At 44.2% G+C, this 24,773-nt stretch overlaps 1 protein-coding gene across 2 annotated transcripts in view; it reads left to right on the top strand.

Moving 5' to 3' along the window:
• BACE2 (beta-secretase 2) overlaps positions 1–24,773 on the top strand; it is a 99,479-nt gene extending 74,706 nt beyond the window's left edge. Inside the window, exon 9 of one of the 2 annotated variants that reach the window (XM_074325117.1) lies at positions 23,051–24,773. In XM_074325117.1, coding sequence (XP_074181218.1) covers positions 23,051–23,286 — 236 coding nt within the window. In that variant the 3' untranslated portion in view covers positions 23,287–24,773. Of the gene's footprint in view, positions 1–9,065; positions 10,814–23,050 lie in introns of those variants that run through there. The other variant, XM_019745755.2, reaches the window with a different exon arrangement.

The raw sequence follows: 24,773 nt of genomic DNA, 5'->3' as shown, positions 1-24,773 counted from the left end.
GAACTTAGGTGAACTGAATCCTTTTAATTTTATTGGAATTTGTTCTGTGGCCCATAATATAGTCTATCTTGGTAAATAGTCCGTGTGCTCTTGAAGACTATGTATATTCAGCTTTGTGGCTGGACTATTCTACAATTGTCAATTAGGTCAAGTTGGTTGACAATGCTGTTGGGTGGACTGTATCCTTACCCATTTCTGTCTACTTCTCTATTACTGAGAAAGGGACGTTGAAATCTCTGACTACTTCTGTGAATTTTTTTTGGTCTGTTTCTTCTCGAAGTTTCATCGTTCTTGTTTTGTGTATTTTGAAATTCTTGTTAGTGCATAAATGTTTAGTATTGTTTTCCTGTTTATGAATGTAATGTTTTATCATTATGAAATTGCCATCTTTATCCCTGGTAATACCCTTTGTCCTGAATTGACACGAATATTAACATGCCACTCTGCGTTTATTTTGATCAGCATTAGCATGGTACAGCTTTTTCCATCCTTTGATTTTTAACATATTTGAGTATTTATTACTTAAAGTGGGTTTCTTGTAGGCAGCATATAGTCAGGTCTTTCTTTTTATCTCATTTGACAATCTCTGCTTTCTCGTTGGGGTATTCAGATTGGCAGACAACAGCCTGCCAGCCAAATCTGGCATTTAGCCTGTTTTGAACTCAGAATGCTTTTTGCACTTTTAAAGTGTTATGTAAAAAAAAAAAATTTAAGAATATAATAAAAATCATATGTGACCCAAAAAGCCTAACATTTTCTATCCCATCTTTTATAGAAAAAGTTTGCCAACCCTGCTTCAGACTATATTTAATGTGCTGGTTGATATGGTTGTGTTTAAGTCTACCGTCTTGCTATTTGTTTTCTCTTTGTCTCATCTGTTCTTTTTTTCTCTTTTTCTACCTTCTTTTGGATTGAGTGTCTTTATTTCTTTTTATCTCCTCGGCTAGTCTATTAGCTATAACTCTCTGTTGTGTTACTTTAGTGGTTGCTTTAGGCTTTATAGTATACACCTTTAATTTATCTCAGTCTGCCACTTCATACAGTAAGAGAACCTACCACAGAACACTGCCATTTCTCCCCTCTGCCATCTTTGTGACACACTGCACTGATTCGTATGTTATAAGCCATCCAACACATTGTTATTATTCTTGCTTTAAATCCATCATCTTCTTTCAGTATTTACAGTTATAAATAAAGGTGTTATAACTGCCTCTGTAGTTATCATTCCTGGTGTCAATTATTCCTTTGTGTAGATGAAGGTTTCTTTCCATGTCATATTATCTGCTGGAAGGGCTTCCTTTACTGCATTTTATAGTAAAGTGGGCTATGATGATCTCTTTCTTTTTTTCAGCTTTATTGAGGTATAACTGACAAATAAAAGTCATATATATTTAAGTGTACAACTTGATGGGGTTTTTAAAATAATTTTTAATTTTTCAGTTACAGTTGACACACAATATTAATTTCAAGTGTACAACATAGTGATTAGCTTGTATATAACTTATGAAGTGATCACCTAATAAATCCAATGCCCATCTGACACTACCCATCGTTATTATAATATTATTGACTCTATTCCCTATGCTGTGTGGGGTAGAGGTACAGGGCATGCCAAAGCCAGATGCTGCTTGTTTGGGTTTTGTGAACCTTTGAAAGATTTTAGGACAATCCATAGCATTTATTGTATTCTTCAGTTTTGACTGGTTCTTTTTTTATGTTTCCTATCTCTGTTTTTATGTTCCCTATCTCTTTGTTGAAGTTCGCCCTAAGATCATTGAACATCCTTATAACCAGTGTTTGGAACTCTCCATTTTGTTTAGTTCATTTTCTGGAGCTTTGATCTTGTCTTTCATTTGGGACATGTTTCTTTGTCTCCCCATTTTGGCTGCCTCCCTGTGTTTGTTTCTATGTATTAGGTAGGGCTGCTACCCTGTTTCCCCAAAAATAAGACCTAGCCAGACAATCAGCTCTAATGTGTCTTTTAGAGCAAAATTAATATAAGACTCGGTATTATATTATATTGTATTATATTGTATTTATATTATATAATTATATTATATTATATTCCTGGTCTTATTTTACTATTAATTTTTGCTCCAAAAGACGCGTTAGAGCTGATTGTCCAGCTAGGTCTTATTTTCGGGGAAACATGGTATGTTTCTGGGTCTTGGTAGAGTGGCCTTATGTAGTAGGTGTTCTGTGGGGCCCAGTGGCACAGTCTTCTTAGTCACCTGATCCAGGTGTTTCAGGTGCATCCCTTGTGTAGGTTGTGGTGCTCTCCTGTTGTAGTTGAGCCTTGGTTGCTGTTGGCATGTCAGTAGGAGGGATTGACTCTCAGGCTGATTGGTTGTGAAGTCTGGCTGTGACTACAGTGGAGGAGCTGTTGTGTAGGGACTGACCCTGTGGAGCAGGATTTGCTTTAGTGGGGCTCTGGTGCCTGCCCGGTCTGCCCTTTGGGTGTGTCATTTGTGGAGGTGGTTGGGTGGTTCTCTCCTGTGGTCTGAAGCTGGCCACTGGGTGTGTTGGTTCTGGAGCCTCTTGGGAGGGGCTCTGGGTCAGGCCAAGGTCAGCTGTTGCCTGTGCTCTGCCTAGGGCCACTTGGAGTGAACTACAAAGTGATCTGCCGATGGTTGCCACTTGTGCTGGGCTTGGAGGTGCCTGCAAGAGGCTGAACTGTGAAGTGACTCTGGCTGTCACTAGTGGGTGTTTCGGGCTGCTCAGCAAGAGGTACAGGGCACCCCAAAACCAGATGCTGCTTGTTTGGGTTTTGTGAACCTTTTAGAGATTTTAGGAAAGTCCGTAGCATTAGCCAAGACAGTCCATTTGTATGGGAGAGCCACTGGAAGCAATTCGGGTGGGTGGGGTGGGGTCCCAGGGAATCACCTGGGTGGGGTGAATGGTGTTAGTGATGTTGATGGAGACTCAGAAATGGCGCTCGCCTGCATCTGCACACTGGGTGGGGGGAGAGCTCAACAAAGGAACAATGGCATCTGCCAGTAGTTCTCTATCTGGGAGGAAGCCGCCCCTCCAGCCCTTGCTCTGAAGCCAGACAATTCAGTTTCTTCCTGTATGTCCCTGGCACCTTTTGAGCTGCTGCCCCAGCTCTGGAGGTCAGAGCAAGTGAGTCCGTCAACGAGTAAGACCATGTGTGGGCCCTTTAAGAGGAGCACCTGGGACAGCAGCCACCCTGTCTCACTCAGTCACAGTCTCCACTGGTTTTCACAGACAGAAGTTGTGGGGACTTCTCTCCCTGGCACCGGAACCCTGTGCTGGGGATCCTGGTGTGGGGCTGGGACCCCTCACTCCTCTGAGGGGAACCTCTGAAGCCGAGATAGCCCTCTTGATTTTTAATGGTCACATGTGGGTGTGGGGCCAGCCTGTTTTGCTTCTCCACCCCTCCTATCAGTCTCTAGGTAGGTGGCTTCTTCTGTATGTCCTTAGAGGTAGGACTTCAGTTCGGCTAATCTTCAGGTTGTTCTCAATAATGGTTCTGTAGTTTAGTTGTAATTTTGATGTCCTGGGAGCACAGATTTACCTATTCTGCCTTCTTGACCAAAAGCTCTTGATGCTTTGATACAAATATGCATTGTAAAATGATCACCACAGTCAAAGTAATTAGCATACCCATCACCTCACATAATTACTATTTTCTTTCTGTTTTTGTCTTTTTTTTCTTCCTTCCTCCCCCCTCCCTTCCTCCCTTCCTTTCTCTCTTTCTCTCTCTTTCTTTCTTTCTTAGTTGTGAGAATACTTAAGATCTACCTTCTGATCAAATTTCTAATATACAATACTTTATTGTTAATTATAGTCACCATGCTGTACATTAGATCTCTAGAACTTATTCATCTTGCATAACTGAAACTTTCTACTGTGACCCACATCTCTCCATTTCCCCTCACCTCAGGCCCTAGCAACCACCATTCTACTCTCTGCTGTTGAGTTCGACTATGTATTTTAGATTCCATATATGAGTGAGATCGTGCAGTATTTGTCTTTCTGTGACTGGCTTATTTCACTTAGCATGGTGTCCTCCAGGTCCATCCATGTTGTCACAAATGGCAAGATTTAAGGCTGGATAATATTCCAGTGTGTGGGTATCTGCTTGTGATGAATTCTTTCAGCTTGTATATTTCTGAAAATGCCTTTATTTTATCTTTATTTTTGAAAGATAGTTTTGCTTGCTATAGAATTTAGGTTGACATGTTTTTCCCCACAGTACTTTAAAGGTGTTGCTCCACTGCCTTATAGCTTGCGTTATTTCTGACATGAAATCTTCTCTAATCCATTTTGTTCCTTTGTACAAAAATTTTTCTCTCTCTGCTTTTTAAATTTTCTCTTTATCAGTAGTTTTCAGCAATTCATTGGTGTAGTCTACTCCATATTTCTTGTGCTCTTTGAGCTTCTTAGATCTGTGGGTTTATAGTTTACATCAAATTTAGAAAATTTTTGTTCATTATTTCTTCAAATCCTTTTTCTGCCTCCCACCCTCTCCCCTCATTTGTGTATTCTGATTACATGGATGTTTAGCCACTTTAAGTGGTCCCACAGTTTACTGATGTTCTCTATATTTATTTTTTTCAGTATTTTGCTCTTTTGTATTCCATTTTGTATGGTTTCTGTTGTGTTTTCATGTTCTTTTTTTTCTGCAATGTATAATCTGCCATTAATACCATGCAGTGTGTTTTTCATCTCACATTACACTTTTTATCTCTAGAAATTTGACTTGGATCTTTTGTTTTTTTATAGCTATCTCCAGGTAGAGAGTGTGAGAATTGAGTTGAATTGTTGGTGTGGGAACCACCCTCCTCCAAACATTGAAATTGGGTCCAGGAACCCAAAACTGTGAATACTTTTGTATCCTTACAAATATACTTGAGATTTGTTGTTGGTAAGTTAAGTTACTTAGAAAGAGTTGATCCTTCTCTTGTTTGTAAGTGTCATTAGATGGGATCAGAGTAGTGTTTAGTCTATAGTTAATTTTTCTATTTCAGAGGAAAGACCCTTAGTACTCTTATGCCCTGTTAATTTGTTTTTTCTCTTTCATTGTGGGAAACAATTGGCAATAGGCACTATTCTCAGCCCTATATGTGAGCTCTAAGCACTTTTCCTTCTAATCCTTTCAAGTGCTTTTTTCACTGGACTTCGCTTATGTTCTGGTCAGTACTCAGCTGAAGGCTCAAGGGAATCCCTCTCTGATGATATGTGGAATTTCTCTCTGTGCAGTTGTCTCCTGTCCATTACTCTTTCTGCAAACGCTTAACAGCTTTTCCTACCTCTGTTACCCCAACTCACGGAGGCTGCCAGTCCCGGCCTGTGTCTCCCTTTTCTATGCTACAACCCGGAAACTTTCCCACATCAGTAAGCTGGGCAGTTGTGGGGCTCGCTTTATCCATTTCCCATCTCTGGAATTACAGTCTCTCCTCACCCAATTTCCAAAACCTGCAGAGTCTTTTTTTTTCCATACGTTTTGTCCAGTTTTTATTTTAGTTATTTTGGGTGGGAAATAACTATTTGGGTTATTCTGGTCCTTCTTACTCCATCTTGTCTGCAAGCAGAAGTGGTTTCAAGTGATATTTAATTTCTTCAAGACTTACTGGATTAGAGTATTGTCTTTGCACTAAGCATTTTTCACTCTCATAATTGTATTTGTTAAAGTATCTATAAAGCAAATAAAATTTTAAAAACAAAATGACCTACTGTGAAAAGACATTTACAACATAAGAAAATTTTTGCCATATAAAGGATTCTTACAAATCAATGAGAAAATGATAGAAATGATAGAAATATAAGTGGCCATTGAGTATATTTTTTAAATGGTCCCCCTACTAGTAATCAGAGAATTGTGGACATTATGATCTTGTGTTGAGGACCATCGTTCTTCCTTGTATTTGACAATGCTGGTGAGAGTGGGCATTAGGCACCCCCATACCACGTTGCTGAGCATAGATCCTGGCTTGGTCTTTCTTCTGGATCTTTTGTCAGCATATATCCAGGTGCTTAAAAGGTACCATACTATGACCCATAATTTTACTTTTAGTAACTCATTCTTAAAATCTTAAGAATATGAGCAAAGATTTTGGCACAAGATATTTCATACATCAGTGTTTATAATGGTAGGGATAGTGAAAACTACTTTAAAAATCATAAATAAGAATTGGTAAACAAATTGGGGGCTGTTCCAGTGGCTCAGGTGGTTGGAGCGCCGGCGCTCCTAAGGTCGAGGTCGCTGGTTCGATTCTCACGTGGGCCAGTGAGCTGCGCCCTCTACAGCTAAGACTGTGAACAACAGCTCTCCATGGAGCTGAGCTGCCTTGAGCAGCGGGAAGTCGGTGTGAGCTGTTTGCTGTGTGCTGCAGCCAACCAGCAACTGACTGCCTCAGCCAGGGGGTGCACAAGGCTCATAATGCCAGCATGAGCCAGGGAGCTGTGTGCTACACAACTAGACTGAGAAACAACGGCTTGAACCAGGGTGTGGGGGTGTGGGGGTGTGGGGGTGTGGGGGTGTGGGGTGGGGGTGTGTGGGGGGTGGGGGAGGAATGGAGTCCCGGGGAGGGGGGGCGGGAAAAGGGGGAAAAATAAATTTTATACATCCATAATGTTTTTTTTTGTGTGTCGTCATAAAAATAACATGGTTAAAAATTAAATGACTTGAAAATATTTTTATCACATGAGAAGTAAAAATATAGTTTGCAAAACAGCATGTCCTACATGGTCCCATCTTTGTTTCAAAAATTGATGCTTAGAAAAAGATTATACTCTAAAATATGAATATTGATTATTTCTGAGTGTGTTTTTATTTCCTTATTTTTATTTCCTCATATTTTCAAAATGTATACCATATATATGTATTGTACTGCCTTTGTAATAAGAATAGCTTTCTTTTTAGTTACTGTAAATGTTTGTTAAATGTTTGCATTTTTTATGCTACAGACCAGGGATTGGCAAGTTTTCACCACAAAGCGCCAGGTAGTAAATCCTTTCGGCTTGTGGGGCAGATGGTCTCTGTCACAGCTGCTCCCGTCTGCTCTTACAGCAAGAAAGGAACCACAGACAACATGGGAAGGAATGAATGTGGCTGTGTTCCAACAAAACTTGATTTTCAGAAAAAGATGGCAGGCAGGATTTGGCCTGTGGATGTCTTTCGCTCATTACAGCTACAGACGTTTGGGGGGGGGGGGGGGGGGGGTCTGGATTAACCCAAGGTCAGCATCCCTTTGTTCTGAGGTATTTGCAGGCTCTTGTTCCTTGTTTTTCTGTCCCTGGACACTTAGAAAAAGCCATGGATCCTCACGTGGAATCCACATTAGCAAGAAAATTTATCAATCAAGATTGTTGTTTCCTTCATGTTAAACCATTCTTTCAAGGCCATTGTTATTTCGACTCTTTCTTTCCTCAGTCCAAAAGGATCTTATTGGATAGGCCTTGGGATCTTGCAGCTGTAGTTACAGAAAAATTAAATGCTTAGCAACATGATCTTCTGGTGCGTAAATATTCATTTCTGCAATTAAATAGGGGTGCAGTGGTTAACGAGGCGTTTTTCTTCTTCCAAGTCAAACTTAAAAGGCCAAACAAATTCTGCAGTTCAGAAAGGGGCAGATAAGTCTTGTGTACCTCAACAGAATACTGATAATCCCCAAACCTGGTTGCAGAAATCATCTCAACTTCCTCCCCAGTGAGAGCATCATCCAAGAGTTGGTTCGCAGGAGTCACCGGATAAGTTTTAGCTAGGTTTCTCTTTGTTACCAGCCATTGCATGAATTCAATGTTCAGTCATTTACCACTCTTGATTCTGGACTCTGTACACTGTAGATGTGACATTTAGGACAAGTGAGGGGTGCCAGCAGGACCTGGGTGGTTGAGGACCCCATTAAGAGTATGTGTCAGGCTGATGTGAGGACACTATCTATTGCAGATTTCTTGTGTGTGTGGCTGTTTAATTTTTTTAAATTTTGTATTTAAGTATAGTTGACATACAATATTATATTCATTTCAGGTGTACAGTGTAGTTATTTGATGTTTATATGCCTTACAATGTGGTCACCCCAGTAAGTTCAGCAATCACGTGTCACCGTGCAAACTTATCACAATAGCATTGACTATATTCCCCTTCACCTTTTTCACCCATGCCCCCACCTTCCTTCCTTCTGTCAACTATCAATTTGATCTCTATTTCTACGAGTCTGTTTTATTTTAGATTCCACGTATAAGTGAAACCATATGGTATTTGTCTTTCTCTGTCTGGCTTATTTCTCTTAGCATAATGCCCTCTAGGACCATCGATGTTGTCACAAATGGCAAGATTTCATTCTTTTTATGGCTGAGTAATATTCCATTGTATCTGTGTACCACTTCTTCTTTATCCATTCATCTATTGCAGGATACCTAGGTTGCTTCCATATCTTGGTTACTATAAATAATGCTGCAGTGAATATAGGGGTGCATATGTCTTTTCAAATTAGTGTTTTCATTTTCTTCGCATAACCACCCAGAAGTAGGATTGCTGGATCATATGTTGCAGCCGCTATGGAAAACAGTACGGAGAGTCCTCAAAAAACTAAAATGAGAGCCACCATATTGTAGAATTAGAATCGACAGGAAGCATGAACGCAGGTGACTCCACCAAGGGAAGAAGCGCCCATGACTCAGGCAGGTCTGGCTGAGCTTTCGGCTGTCCACATTACTGCTCTTCCTGCTTTCTCTCACTTCCTTTCTCACCACCAGCCAACACCGCTGCCCCTACCAGGAGCTGATGCTCTGTCATCTACAGAGCTCAGCAGCCCTGCCAGCCCCCGACGAAGTGCCTGGGGCTTCCCTATGTGCCCTTCTATAACTTGTTCTCCACCACATAGGTTCGACACCTGCATCCTTGAAATATACTGTCATTCCATTCGCAGGGGGTTGAATCTTAAAGGCAGGCTGCCACCGAGACTCCTTCAGATGCCTGCGCCATTGCAACATGGTGCCCATGGGATGCTTTGATGAAGCATGGGATTGTCTCTTGGGCCATATGTTACAGGTGGACTGCTCATTTCATAGCTGTGGATTTTCCTCTTCTGTCTCCTCAGAAATTGCAGGTGCTCCGGTGTCTGAAATTTCTGGGCCTTTCTCAACAGACGACATAGCCAGCAACTGTGTCCCCACCCTGCCTTTGAATGAGCCCATTTTGTGGATCGTCTCCTATACGCTTATGAGCGTGTGTGGCATCATCCTTCTTGTCTTAATCATCCTGCTACTCCTTCCGTTCCGGTGTCGGCATCTCCCTCGAGACCCCGAGGTGGTCAGTGATGAGTCCTCCCTTGTCCGGCATCGCTGGAAGTAACGAGCAAAGCCGGAACTTGATCAATCTTGAACTCAGCTACTAAGACAATTAAATTTCAAGTGCAGCAGGCAGAGGTTAAAGGCAAGGTTCTTTCCTATGTCCACTAGTCTTAAGTGTCTGTCCTGCTCTCAGATGCCTTCCGCATTCACTGTATTTTGATTCTTGATTTTAAAGCTTCCTTCTTCTTCCCTACTTCCAACAAAATGACAATAAAAAACACCTCCTTCTAAACCAAAACAGTGAATTGGGCTTCAGGCTTTATGTGACTGGTATACGAAACTGTCTAGATGTGCCACCAAATAAAAAAGCAAGATGTGGCTAATTCTCCTCCTTCCCGTCTCTGGAGAAATGAGTACATGTAGTTTATATCTTCTTGTAGCTAATGGGAACCTTTGTGCATTCGTTGCATTTAAGGGTATTTTGCGCCAGGCCTCAACCCAGATCCCAGCGGTACAAGAAGGCTCGCAATATCACGGCAAGAGAAGCAGCCTGGGGCTTGGTGATGTAACCATCCTACCCCCTTCTCAGTGGGAAACAGAGCAGCAGCCCCTTTTCTGGGTCTCTCTGTGGCCTGGATTGGAGAAAACTCCACTCAGAGGAGACCATCACCCAAAGGTCCTCACCAGCCTCTTCTGAAGATGGAAGACTTTCTGCCCATCTTGGTGGAGTGGGAAGGAAGCCTGTTCTTTTGTACTCGATCCTTCTGTCGTATTGTTGGCATAAAAGTGAAAAAAACTACCTCTGTTGCGACTCTGCCCAGGGTCCTGTACCTGGGTGGGGGTACAAGCAGCCTGGCTCCAGCCGTTGCCCTCACCTAAAAGGATCCTCGTTCCAACAGGCCAGACAGAGCAGGTGCTGAACCGCACACGAGGAGTTCTGTCGCCACGCTGGTCATTAGCTTATATGCTTACTCTTACTTAAAATTTAAAAAAAGTATTTCAATGAGAAAAACAAATTCTATTTCAGTAGCTTAGTTATTTCTTTTTCCAAGTCTTCTCCAAAGGTAGGTTGATTGTTACCTTTTTGGGAAATAGGGAAATGGCTAAATGCCCGGGAAAGAAGATGCAAGACCCACAGAGGATTCGGTGGGCACTTCTAGTTATTCCCATGCCTTGAAATCATGTGTTTCCATTTGCACAACCCCCTAGAGTCAAGCACGCTCATGTGAAGCAGCTTAAACAAATAGGATTTGTTGAGAGGTTGACCCACATGTTTCTTCCCTTTGGCATGTCCAATCTCTGGTGCCGACGTGGGTTTGCAGTGGTATCCTTATTTGGGGAAATCGCCTCTTACTATCATTTGAAGCCTTTGCCAGAGAAAATCAGAAACCTGTAAGTCGATGTAATCAGCCTTATATGACCTGACGTAATGAGGAGAAGGGTTCAAAGCCAGTAACCCTTCTCTCTTGTTTGTGTGCCAAGTTCAATGTTCACTTTGCTTTGCTTTGCAATGAGTTGGATATATAATAAAATTCCACTGGAAGGGCTAACTGGAGTTTCTCCTCCGGCTGGAGTGTTATTTGTGTTCAAAATAGTCTGCATCTGGATGTTTCAGCCATCTGCTCCGCTCACTGGATCCCAGGGTCACCTCCATGTTGAGGAATAGACGACCATGCCAAAGAGATACGGGGTCACTTATATGTGTCACGGTATCCTAAAAGACACTCCAGCTCTCACAGGTACTTGTGGAGAAGAACATAAATCTTAGGTGTTCTTCAAAATACAGTTCAAGCCGCCCCTTTGGGGATGGGATGGTAGGAGAAACCCTGTTACCAGAAGCTTATTTTCACATCCGGTCTCAGCTAATTGAGAGGTGATCTTTTTAAATGAATTTCAGAGTCAGGAATCTCTAGAAGTCTCATTCTCTTCTTGTCCTAGTAGCTATTTCATTGGTTCCTGTTTTGTGGGCCACTTGGCACAGAAGTGAAGGCAACACCCAGAGAAAGTGCCTTTCCCCTTGCTGTGAAAAACCTAAACCCCCGGAATAAAAAGAAGGAACTGCAGTTATGACCTGGTCGGTTTTGCTCCTTGTTTCTTCATGCAGGCTTCTTCTGTTCCATTTTCCTATGTTAGGTTTCTAAGCTCAGAACATTTCTATCAGATTCTTAGCAGGCACCTTTCCCAGAATCCATAATAGCAAGTTAGATTTCAAGCTAGGGTGTTTGAATGAAGTTTGCTATAATTCTCTGTATTTCCTATCAAATCTATCTACCTTTTCATCTCTGCTGTCATTGGACGTGACATTTTAATGGAAATACTTAAATTACAAAAGCATAATTTAGCAGCAAGAATGAAATAGACAATTGAATGTGGGATATTTTCCTGGCATGCTTTGCTGCTGAAAATTGGACGTTGAGTCAAACCCTGTTAGCGACACCCACCTCCTCGAGCTATGTAAATTGAGGCTTAGCTGGGAAAACCTTCCAGGAGGCTTGCTTTGAGCAGGAAAGGAAGTCGCAACCATTTGAGGGCGTCAAAATTTTCACCGGTAACACACTGTGGAACATGTTGGAAGATGGTTCTTTCCTGGAAGAAATGCAACTTAGCATTATGTTGTCAAAACATTGTCAACTCTCTAATGGGAAATGGATACTTCTCCACAAACAACGTATTTTTTAAATAGGGCGATGCTTTATATTCCTGATGAGTTATTCGGAAGATTGAAATGAAATCCTGTCTTCAGTAACTGAAACTCAAAAAATAGCAAGAAATGAGATAGGGAGTGAGTTCATCTTTTTCCTCAGGAATGTAAAAGCCTCACAAGTGATTGGCGCCAGGTCTTCGGGCCTTTACACACACCATCTCCTTTTTCTTCTGACCCTAAAACGAGTACCTAGTGTTAAACGGATTCCTTGCATTTGACAGCAGATCCAGCTCGGAAGGATTTTACCTGATTCATCATGAAACGCAGAGGTTTTGGTCAGAAAGAGATGGAGGGGGATTATTCACAGTTCAAAATGATAAAAGTAGTTCCCAGCGAGGCAGCATTCACTCCGCAGAGCTTGGGGTCATAGATTTTGCAAAGCATTTGTTGTTTGGGGATTGCATTATCTCATTTAAGAGGCGAGAAAGTATTTCATTGTTTAATAGGTTCCCCATGAGAGTGAAAATTTGTTAATTTCCTCTCACTGGGCCCCCACGTGGTGCAGCTGCCAAACATGGTTTGGTTCTAAATTCTGGCCTCGCGCCACGCGATGTCATTGGGAATAAATCACTGCCCAACAGCCTGCTCCATCAACAGCAATAATCCAGTTTCACAGACTCGGTCCTTATTAGTGGAAACCAAATAATTGGGTGGAATCCCAGTGTGTTTTCTCTTGCAAAAACTTATTAGACTTGACTTCAGAACTGTTCAGAGGGAAAAGCTTGCCACTAAGATTTTTTTTCTTTTTTAGGAAAAACAACTAAACACCATAAAATGTAAAAATTAGGGGGTTTTCCGAAAGCAACACTAGGTATTTAGTGCCAAGAAAACTGCACACAACAGAAGTTATTGTGTACATTGCTGGTGGGTTTTAAGAATTTTGGATTTGAATTTATGGCCACTTACCAATTAAACAAGAAACAGGAAAAATACATTTTGAAAGCAGGGAAGGAAAATAAATTATCAAAAATATGTAACCAAATACGCAGAATTCACTCTTTTGGGAAAGTAGCTTTCATTCTAGGAATCCTCAGATTTCTTTTACCCTTAAGGTTGCTGAATCAGTTGGGGGTGTGATGTATTTCACACAGCCGCAAACCCCAAACTTCAGGAATATTCAAGCTGGAGTCACAGGCCTGATGTCAGCAGAGACAAAGGAAGAGAAGGTGGCACTGACACCTTCACTGGCCCAGGATGAAGATCGCTTCATTCAAGGAACAGAATGTAGAGGATGGTTGGGACTTGGAAAATTCTAGAATCGGGGGAGGAAGGCGAGGTAAGAAATCATATCCCTTTGCCAGCAAATTACCACAAAAGTGTGGACAAGCTAAGAACACCCCAGCATGGCATAGGCAACCCATTTCACCCTGAGTTTTTTGCACAGCCTGCTTTTTAGGAATTTTCCAAAGGAGCCTCGGGATTTACAACGTGTTGCAGAGACATGCTCTGCAGTGCTATTTAGAATACCTCTGTTCTACCAAAACGAGAGATGCCTGAACTCGGCGGCAGGTCAGGGCTGTGTACTGGGAAGTTCGTAGGGCAGTGGCAAGAGGCTGGAGCCAAAGGGGCCTTGGCCATGTCCCCTTCGGGTCTGAGCATCTGAGAAGGGCTCCCGGCAGCAGCTGCCCCAAAAGTCACAATAAAAGTCGGAGGAATTTGGATGCAGCCGTTTCCATCGCAGACTGCTGGTGCAGAGCCCCACAACTTCGTACCACACTCCCTCTGGGGACACCTGCCACAGACACTTCCAGAAAGAAGAGCTGAAGGGGGACCAGGCCCTCTTGTGTCACTGCTGTCAGCCTCAGAGCCCCTGGGCAGCAGTAGCAGTGTGGCCCTTGGGCCACTGCCTCCCCGCAGGTCCATGCCATCCTGGAACTCACCTGGTGCGATTCAGTCAGTGCCATTCAGTAGGTCCCCAGGTGAGTCTAGTGAATGCAAAGATAGCGTCCAGCCTTGGGCAAGCACCCTGGTGAGACTCATCCTGGGCCAGTGAAGACAGCCTGATGCGGCGGTCAGCCAAATTTGTGGAATGTGAACGTGAGAGCAGTCCGGCCTCCTAGGGACATCAGCGTCTGCAAAACCTGTAGTCCCCTTAGTTACTAGGATTAAACACGAGGTTCATGAGGACACACACTTCAATCAACACTGTTTTCTCACCTGTCCCCAAGCTTTCTCTGCGTTTCTTATAACAGATGTTACATGCAGATGTCCAGTGTTTCTAAACTGCATTGTGCTGTGTGACTGAACAACACACCTTCTCTTAACATGTGCCCAGTCACTGCAGGCTGGGCCAAGAGGCACATAAAGGTTCCTGAAACTCAGATCCAGCCCATAGCAAGAGTGACCCCAGGGCACCTGATCTCAGGCGTCCGAGGGCCCTGTGTGTCCCATATAAAGTCTCCGGGTGCTTGTTGGCCCATCACTGCCAAAGCAACGACTCCAGGTATGTCCAGTGAGCACCTCAGGATACAGGAAGGGTATGGTAGTAAGATATCTGCCTGGCCCCTAGATGTCTGCTGGACCAAGTTTGCCTGTACCTATGGGGCAGTGCTGGAAGTGGATGGTTCCCTTTACAGATGGAAAATTATTTGTATAAGAGCAACTGGGTGAAGTCTAAATTGTCGGTTCTACACAGCTGTACCCCACACAGATCAATCTGAGTAGAATATTTTGCCAATAACGATGTATAATTATATAATTCCAAATTATAGATTTATAAATTAGATTTCACGGAAGTTGAGCCCAGCTGTCATCTTAATGGCATCACTAAAAGGAGACTTGAAACCTTCAGCACCTTTGAAACAGCCTCCTTCAGCAGCGATGTTTGTCCACAGAATTGTCTTCATTTCAGTTGGAATAGAAGTATTTTTATTCATGATGCAAACACGGCTCAGAACGTCACGAGAAGGCCAGTGTCTCCAACAGACAGGCCTTGTTCTTTCTCTGTTAAATGCTGGGTGTACAGATTGTCGAAAGTTTCTTGATTTCACTAAGGTTTCAGCTTCATTTTATCTGTTGGAGTGAAATTTCACATGAACTGCTCATTATGAGGTTAATGCTTCTGGATGAAAGTTAAGAGAACATGAAAAGGTTATCTTTTTGAGATAAAGAAAAAAATGATCACAGTTAATTCAGGATCTATTATTCTATAATGAAAACCACCACAAGTAAACTCCCTTAACTCCAGTTTCTCATACAATGTTGTGTTCTTTTTTGCTAGCGGTACCAACTTAGAACTTTCTCCCTTTCCTAGTTGTAGATGTAACGTTCTCATCAGTGAGGTTGGAAATTGTATTCAGTGCTGGAATTAGTACCAATGAGAGGAAAGAGAATAAAACATATCATGTAATAAAGATGAATGTTTGCAATTGAAAATGATGTACCACCTCCTACTTCCGTTAATTTGTACCACTAAATATATTTTAAGTTTTAAATCCCTATGTTCAGGCATTGAAAGCAGCCACTCCTTTTTTTTTCTTAAAAAGGAGGACTTTACTCCTGGATTCGTGGTGTTTCTGTGCTGGCTGGAGAGCTGCAGACCTCTCCCTGAAACAAACACTAGATGTCATGCTTCGTATTGATGTGTCTATTCCAGGTTAACAGCCTCTAATACACAACTCTTAAGTGTAACTTGTATTTCTGAAAAGGCTTCAGATCGTTTTATATTTCCCTTTTGGGACATACTTCTATTTTGAGGACACCACGTTGATTTAAATTAAAGTTGTGACAGGACCAAGGGTCGGAGTAAAGAAGTGTTTGCTCCATCTTGGAAGTGACGCTACAGCCAAGTTCAAAGTACTGTGCCCTTCAAAACTGGAGTTTTCTAAGAGCATCTTATTTTTATACTTGTATGTTATTTTTATACTTGTATGTTCCACCAAGTTAATAATATATGGAAAAGGAAATAAAAGAGTTTGGTTTGAATAAAGAACACTTCCAACTTGTTGGGTTTGGAAATTTCTTTAATACTTAGTTCAAGTCACACTTCTGAAGTTACAGTCAGTGACGTGTCAGGGTCCTCCTTCCTCCACTACTTTATGTAGGTTCCTGGAAAGGATCAAGGGTCACATTGAATGCAGGGAGGGTCCCAGCTCAATTATCAAGATGTAAAATATACTGAAAATGGGAGGGAAATAAAGTATGCTAGCATGTGAGGCCCATCCTGGGAGTGGAGACAGCGCAAGCAGCAAAGATACCCAGTGAGCACACGTAAGGGGTCACAAGGATGGGACCGGGTATTCAGCCTGGCGACTGAGCATGGTCGATGGGGAACACCTGTGCAGCCCCCGCCCACAGCCACACTGCAAGGAAACTGTTCTCCAAATTCTACAGACCAGGAACCAGCTCCTAGGCACATGCCCAGGAAAACAGCCAGAACAGTGTTTGCCCTGGAAGTGGACCCAGCGCTGCCCACCTGCAAAAGCAAACCTCTTTCTGTGCACCATCCAGCGGCAGTGCTGAGTCACATCGGCCACAAGCACAAGGACTGGCGAAGTGGGTCAGTCTCTAGAGAGGAGTGTGCACCAAGTGAAGCAGACATTCTTAATGGAGCTGGACATGAGCCGTGAGCCATGTCCATGAGCCGTGATTTACTAGCTGCTGCACCAATCCTTAAAAAGTACGCTTCTTTCCATGACTGAACACTTTTTGTTTGACCATACCCAGACAAGGAAAAAAAAGGGAGGGGTGGGATTTCAAACCATTAGGAGATGAAGCAACAGTTACTGGAGAAACAGAATAGAGTATTTGCTTTCTAAAAACGAAGGGGATAATTTGATTTGAGTTTCATTTTTGTTTTCTATGCAGGTTTATCCTATTTTTCCATCGATACACTGGGGGGCATTGCAGATGTGATTTTGCGTGCTCGTCACTAGGCGGTGCTGTTGTGAAACTTTGTGGCGTGAAATTGGTGCTTTTACTTTTTATTTTTTTCCATTCTGTGTGGCTTTCACAGGCAGCTTTTATCAAGTGTGTCAAGTATGTCATTAAACTACATCCCAGCAACTATCCAAAGATGTCCACTCCATTCATCTCTAAAATAAGTCTGCAAAATATGCTGGCCAGACGTCTAGTAAATCTTGGAGGTAATCCCCCAACGTGCATCTCCAGCACCGGCCTGTCTACCTGTCTGTCCCACAAGGAAGGAAACTGAATCACACAGAGGTGCTGTAAAGTCTCCAGGTTCTTCCTGTCAGTGCAGAATCCAGATGCAAAACACCAGCATGTCTGATGACAAGACCCGTTATGCTATCGTCTTTATAAGGTTAAAAATTGGAGATTGAAAAGAAAATTATTTTTTAAAATTAAAAATGGTGTATGCTAAAATCAAAATGCTGTGAGGGTAAATACTGAAGAAAATATTTGTAACAAATATAAGGACGGAGTTAACATTTACTGAACAACAAATTCTGGCCATGCATATTAGATATATTCTGACATTTGATCAAAACAGCCCTATCAGGTACACGGTACTAAAAGTGTTTCTTTAACCCTGGGGTGGAAGTCAGGACACAGAAAGGACAGATCCAGAGAAATCAAGGGGCACGGGGAAAGGAAGGTCTCACTCCACAGGATGACAGTCCACAGGCAGAGGTCTTAAGTGGTCACCGGGGTAAAAATAAACAAAACCAAAAAGGCCCACTGTCCTTTGCATATAAATCGCATTCAAATAAGCCAACTGAATAAAAGCATGTCTTTTATTTTCTGTATTCTGATGCTTTGACATCTGGGAGCCTGCTGACCCTGGAGGGACTGGATTCCAGGGGTAGCAAGTTCCTAGAGAGAGCAAGCAACTCACCTGGGAGCAAACAACACACCTGGGGGAGCCTTTCTAATGCAAATCAGCCAATCCTGAGCCCACCCCCAGCCACCTGCTTTATCCACCTGCTCTGTCACCCCAGTCAGGTACCAGACAATTAAGGACAGCCCCTGTGCCCCAGAGTCTGCTGAAATTATTCAGCCTAGCCAATCTTAAGCCTCTTGCCCTGCCTCACCCGTGCCTACCTGCAGAAACCACACTAAAGGCTCTTGTTCTCCCCTCCTCCTCCTCCCTTGCCCGCTGGTGCTACACTACCCAGTCCTGCAGTGATGTGGGAGTGTGGCAGACTTCTTCACAACCATCATTTCTGCTTCTGCATGTCTCACCAATCCCAGCTCCCCTTAAAACACCAACGAAGTGGAACATGAAAGCCCGCCCAGTAAAAAAACAGGCAAAGGCCATAAGCAAAAGCGGACAAAAGTGGGGATACAAACAGTGGGGTCAAGAAACATGACAAGTGCTCGGGTCTTATGAATAACACGTGCAAAATTTTAAGGAGTTAAAAATCAAATGAACAAAGTGTGCAGTGACAAACAGCTGCCTAAGCAGTAGCAACTGTCTGTGCTGACGGAAAATGTACATTGGAACAACCATTCCAGAGAGCCCTGCAATACCCAGGTCATCTGAATCAATACTTCTTTTAGAAATCTGTCCTAAAGAAACAGAAATGTGGACACACCCGGAACTACTGTGGAGCTAGTAAAGCAATTTGCTGGATGTTGCATCAAGATTGCATCCTCTTTTAAAGAGAACTATATTCATATGAATGTGAGTATAGAAGGTAAGAGTCTAACGTGTGTATGGAATTCACTCCAAGAAGCAGGAATCATGGATTAAAGGGGATGATTTAGGGATTTCTAAATGAATTTTTATTTAAGTAATAAATTTACATTATTAAAAATTCAAATAATGGCAAGAGGCTTATCACACAAGCAGCAGTCACCTGCCTCACCTGTGCACACCTGTAGACCCTCCCGTTCAGAGGCAGCCCCTGGTACGTCCCTTTTTCTAGATAACGTATCCACGCTGTGTTTGCTACATGAGCGGCCGTTAGGCTTGATTCTATTGATTAATTGCCAACTAGAGGCCATTTCTGGTCTCTTCTGATCCCATGTGCGTCCCTGCGTTTGCACTGGTGTGCGCTGTTTTAGTGGCTGTCACCTAATGTGATTTTAATATACAGGAGGACAGTCCCCCTCCCAGGACAAGATCATGTCATTTCTGCCACACTGTTATGTTTTATGTTCACATTTGTGTAGTTTATTTTTTCCTTTCACCGTGTGACCTGTTTGCTTTACTTGTTTTTTTTGTATAGTTCTTCTACCCCAGAGAGCTTGTGCTTTTCGTATAGTGGTTACTCGTGTAATTACAGCTTTTATACAACGGCAGAGAGAGCCCTTCAGTCTTACTCTTTATGCAACACTATGAGCTCCCCTCTGTGAGCAATGACCTGCAAGTGTCTCGTCCCCTCCTGTCCCCGCCTCTGCCACCCCTGATTTCAGTCAGTCTTAATATTCATCTCTGTACTGTGCTGTGTGCGTTCACTTCTCTTGCTGGATTTGCAGCTTTATTTGATTTCTTTTGGCTCTCAGCCATCGTAGATGAGAATCAATGATTTATTTCACCTTTGAACTTGCTTCCTACTTCCCTTGTCAGTATTGTGAGTTGTATAGTTTCTACCATCTAAAATATATTTTAATAATTTAAAGATCAAGAAATGATTATATTGTAGTAAAAGAAAAAATAATATAAACTGTCTAGGCCGTGAGACCAACAATTTTAAATGCGCACCAACACCCACATACACACACCCACACATACAGAAAAAGAGACCGAAGCCTGGAAAGTAGTGCACCAAGAAGTTAACAGAAGTTCTGTCTAACAGAAGTACAGGTGATTTAAGAATTCTTTTTAAAATTCTGTACTTCCTAAGTACATACTGTTTTTATCATCAGAAAATACCATTAAAAAATAAATGGAGAAACGTTGCCCATTATTTTCTTTCTGTTCCTCGTACTTCATCCTGTTCTGTTTTCATTTCTGTCCTAATGGATGGCACCCCACACACCCACAGGCTGGGCAGGAAACCTGAGTCATTCTTATCTCCTCCCTCTCCTCAGTGCCCCACACTGAGCTGCTCACTGATCCTTCTGGGACTACCACCTACACATCTCAAATCTCTGCACCCTCACTAAGGTTGTTCTAATGATCTGTTTTCTAGATTCCGGCGTTAGTTTTCTTATTGGTCTCCTCGCCCTCTGCCTCCCTGACCTTGAATCCACCTTCTCTATGAGGCTGTACCACTCCCAGTCTAAACACTTGCATGGCTCCCTGCAGCTGCAGGACGAAAATCTAAATTCGAGTGCTCAAGGCCAGCCCCCATCTGACCCAAATCTACCTCACTCACAACAGGCGTGCCATACTCCAGTCTCTCAGGACCCTGCATTCTGGCACCATACCTGGTGTCAGGAACAACCATCAAATGATGTAAAAACTGGCACACAACAGCCTCCAAGCCACCAAACAAATGCCAGTCATGCCAGCTGCTTGGGCAGCTGAATCAGTGCTGCCGAGAGTAACAGGTGCTCCACAGATGAGGCTTGAGCACATGAGCGAGGAGGAAGCTGGCTCAGCCCAGCACAGGTTCCAGGCAGAAATGGTCCTGAGCCATGCTGGAAGAGTGATTACGTCCCAGCTTACAAGTACGGACCAGCTGGACCCCAGACTCCTGCGTGGCAACCATCCAATATCCAATTAGTGTCTTGACTGAATAGTGTCAGGGCCAGGGAATGCTGATATGTTACCTCTGTACTTGTGTTCTCCCTACGTTCACTTTTTTGTTGGATCTTTCATTAGATGGCTAGAGCGGACAGTGTCCCTGTGTTATAGGAAACAGAGGGTCTGTCAGGCCTGTGCCTTACTGGATGCTTTTCCTGTAATGATAACCAAACCCACACTCAGCAGTGGATGAGACTGGTCACCTGACTTTCAGTAATATGATTTGTTAAATCCCTGCTAATTTGGGGGCATCTGCTTATTGGTAAGATTGTTTTCTGTGTATCATGTATTTTGTGAACTGTACTGCATTTCCTTGGCCCCTTTTTAACTTGGGGTTTTAAGTTTTCTCTGCCTTCAGAGCGGTTGATGCTTTAATCGGTCAGCTAAACTCTGCCTACATGAAGAAGAAACATTCAAGCAGACAGTCATTCACACCCATGGCCCAGAGAGCCAAACACTGAAAGCAGAGCCTTGTTCTCTGCCCACAGTCTCTGAATCAATGTCTTGTTTATGGATTGCATTTCATTCACTTGAAACACGAGGACCACTGCAATAGAAGGAAAAGAAGGTAGAATGCTGACCTGGAGAGTATCGTTCTGGGAGAGCGACATCTCAGTCTTGCTGGCCTCACTCACTCTGGAGGGGTGGGACTAGAGCAATTGTTTTCAAACTTCTCTCTCATGGTCTCACCCACCTGCCCACATGCTGTCTGCCCATATTGGCCCCAGATTCTCTCTTGCCCTCGAGACTTTTTAGATTCTATTTGCACAGAATTCTCTAGGTCAGGGCTTCTCCAGGTTTAATGTACACAGAAATCACCACCGGGATCTTGCTCAAATGCACATTCTGATTCTATAAGTCTGGGGCAGGGACTTTCTGACAAGCCCCCAGTGATGCTGCTGGTCCATGGGCCCCCATTAAGTAGCAAGGTCTAGATTACACCCTCTCCTCCAACCCCACCTTCAGTAAACACCCTACCTGGTTACTGCCTCTCATCCTTCAGACCCCAGCCCTGCCTCACCTCCCCCTGGAAGCCCTCCAGGTCCTCCTGAGATGGGATGAAAACCAAGCACTCCCCCAATGATGTTGATTGGCTTGGCCTGTATCCCAGCCTGACTGTCACCGTTGGGAAGCAGGCAGTGGGTGTGGTCATCATTGTTCCACCAGAATCCTGCACTGTGCTTGACTTGGGGACAATGATACTACAGTTGTCCCTCAGTATCCACAGGGGATTGGTTCCAGGACTCCCCGCAGGTACGAAAATCTATAGGTGCTCAAGTCCCCTCTGTAAAACGGCACAGTATTTGCATATAACCTACACACATCCTCCTATATATTCTAAACCATCTCTAGATTACTTATAATACCCAGTACAATGTAAATTCTATGTAAATAGTTGTTACACTGTATGGTTTAGGAACAAGATATTGATTCAGAAAAAAAGTTTCTGGAATTTGTGTTTTCAAATATATATGATCCGCAGTTGGTTGAATCTGGTACCTGCAGATACAGGGCCCCGATTATAACTCTTTTCTGGATCAGTGAATGCATGGTTGCTTGTCTGCATTACTCTAGGCTTTTTACAATCTCATGAAAACATTTTTAAATCTCCAGATAGTAAAAAACACTTTAACCATACTAGGTATAAGCATTGAGATCCATTGCTGTACCGTGTACTTGGCAAGAGCGTGTTGGTTTCATTCTGGGAGAGCTGCTGTGATCCTGCCCACGAGGCCACCTCTGCCTCCCAGCCTTCTAGTGTAATAAAGATGTTTTTATTTAAACATTTGCTGTATTTTGTGATCATACCTCATATTTGGAGATGGGGGCCTTTGAGAGGTCATTAGTGTTAGATACAGTCATGAGGGTGGAACCCTTGTGATAGGATTCGTGTCCTTATAAGAGGAGAAGGACGTACCAGAGTTCTCTCTGGCTCACAGAGAGGTCACGTGAGCACCCGTGAGCGGACAGCTGCCTGCAAGCCAGAGAGAGAGACTTCACCAAGAACCTAATCTGCAGGCACGTTGATCTTGGACTTGCAGCCTCCAGAACTGGAGAAACAAATGTCTATTCTTTGAGCCACTGGTCTGTGGGGTTTGTTACAGAAGCCCTAACTGCCTCATACAACCACCTTGGAAATAAAAACTGCTTGAGGGAGTTGAACTAAGTGAAGCCTGCTGGGCATTTTAGTAGCCATTCATTCAACACGTTTAATTCCTGAATGCCCCACCCTGTGCGGGGGATTGGGGCTATAAAGAAAGAAGCCCAGTCTCTGCCTTCCAGGAACCCCCAGGCCAGCAGGTGCAACTGCCATGCAAAGAAATCATTAACGTCACTTTACAACACATACATGAAAGTATCTGGGGGACAGGGGGGTACTGATCAGAACTAACTCAGGAAGTATTTTCACAGAAACAATTTAATATGGGAAATAATTCTAAGGTACTTCAACCGAGGCTCCTCAAACCTTATTTATTTATTTATTGTAACAGGGCTGAGGATCGCAGTGAGGGAGCCGAGCCCTGCCTTGAAGAAAGCCACAGGAGATGCCTGCAGGTGGAGAGCCAGAGCACCAAATGGGGCTTGCTGGCCCAGAGAGCTACGTGCTACCCAAAGGGGGCCATTTCGAACGGCCCACCCTTTTGATTGTACTTCTCGCCTGGGCAACTTCCCAGGGAGTGGCATTTGGTTGAGCAGTTTCCGCAACCATAACCCCAGGAAAGCCTAAGGCAGCCTCGGGGAGCGGGGGCAGGGCCACCAAGGCCGCTGTGGACTCCTTGTGCCCCCCCTGGGGTCTACCCAGCAGGAAAAGTGGTGATGGACAGACCCAAGAGGACCAGGGTGGGGACAGGGGGGACCCCACTACACATGGGGGTGGGGGCAGGAAAGGCGGCGATGGATCCAACCACCACACCTGGGCTCTGCGATGAGACGCGCCAGAGGCCCTGCAAACCGGCCCTGCTTCCCCTGGCTCCCCCAGCGGCCAAGGCCGCAGAGACCCTACGTGCCTCCCCACCCCGGCCGCGGGGAGGCAGTACAGACCCGCCCACTGGCGCGGGCCTCGGCTAGGATGGCGCGCGGAGACGTAAGGCTGCTTCTGGGTAAGAGCCGCCCCGGCGGAGGTCAGTTGGGACGCAAGGCCGAGATTCTGCAGGCCGGAGGGGACCGGCCTGGGGTCGTGGGGTTGAACCTGAGGGTCGCGGGCGCCACTGGTTGTCAGGGGACCGAGCACCTCACGTCCATGTGAGGCCCAGACTCTCCCAGGCCCCCTGTCCTCACTCGGCCTCACACCAGAGCCTCCATCTGCACCTGTTCCCCCAACGGAGCCTGGAGGCGAGCACCAGGCCCTGCCTAACCCAGGACAGCCTGGCTGGCCTCTACCTGTGCCCTACCTGGGTGACCAAAGCCTAAAGATGGCGCCCCCAGGCAGAAAGTTCCAGAGGCTGCCTCGGAGGAGCGGTGAGCGCTTCGGGATCAAATGCCCGGCGAGCCTTGTGCTTCTCCCTGGAGGGTTCAGAAAAGTTCCCTGCCAGCAGGTGGGGGACCTCCGGAAAGGAGTGGCAGCAGGTAGGGGGACCCGTTAGGTGCTGTGAAGGTCAACCAGTCAAGGGCAGAGGCCGTGGAGTACCGTGCTCTGAAGCTCATGGTGCAGAGACAGGTACCATTGGAGGGTGGCGTGGGTCCCCAGATGATTTTCATGTTAGTGAGGTGATTGAGTGCATGGAATTTGGTGACCTCCGCCGCACTTTGTTCCTTTCACAATGTGTATCTTTAGTTCTCCAAGGACTCTCAAAGGAAATGTGTTCAAATGATGCGTGTTCAAGCTTGAGCCCACTCATCTGGAGGAGACCTCCTGGAACCGTGCCCCCTCCCCTGCAGGCAGGGTACATGTCTGGAGGCTAAGAGGGCTGCCATCTTTTCAAGTACTTTATATGATAGGGAGACAAAAAAGAGAATGTGGTTGGTGCGGTTCCATTGGGGGGGGGGTGGGTCTAGGCAGAATGCTCTTGGCTTGATGAGTGACAGTTAGGGGTACAGTAAAGGATAGGGCCGTCCCACACAGCTTGGAACTGCACACACTGCGACTCAGTCCAACTTGTGAATCAGAGTTTCAGAAATACTTTCCATTTCTTCCATTTAGCATTTTTGGACTGTTACGTACATATGCAGTTGAGATGTTTTGTTTTCTATCCTGAAGGATTTACCTTTAAGACA

This window comes from Rhinolophus sinicus, linkage group LG01 (assembly GCF_036562045.2).
Source record: "Rhinolophus sinicus isolate RSC01 linkage group LG01, ASM3656204v1, whole genome shotgun sequence".
Taxonomy (NCBI): Eukaryota; Metazoa; Chordata; class Mammalia; order Chiroptera; family Rhinolophidae; genus Rhinolophus; species Rhinolophus sinicus.
This window is presented reverse-complemented; position numbering and strand designations above follow the sequence as displayed.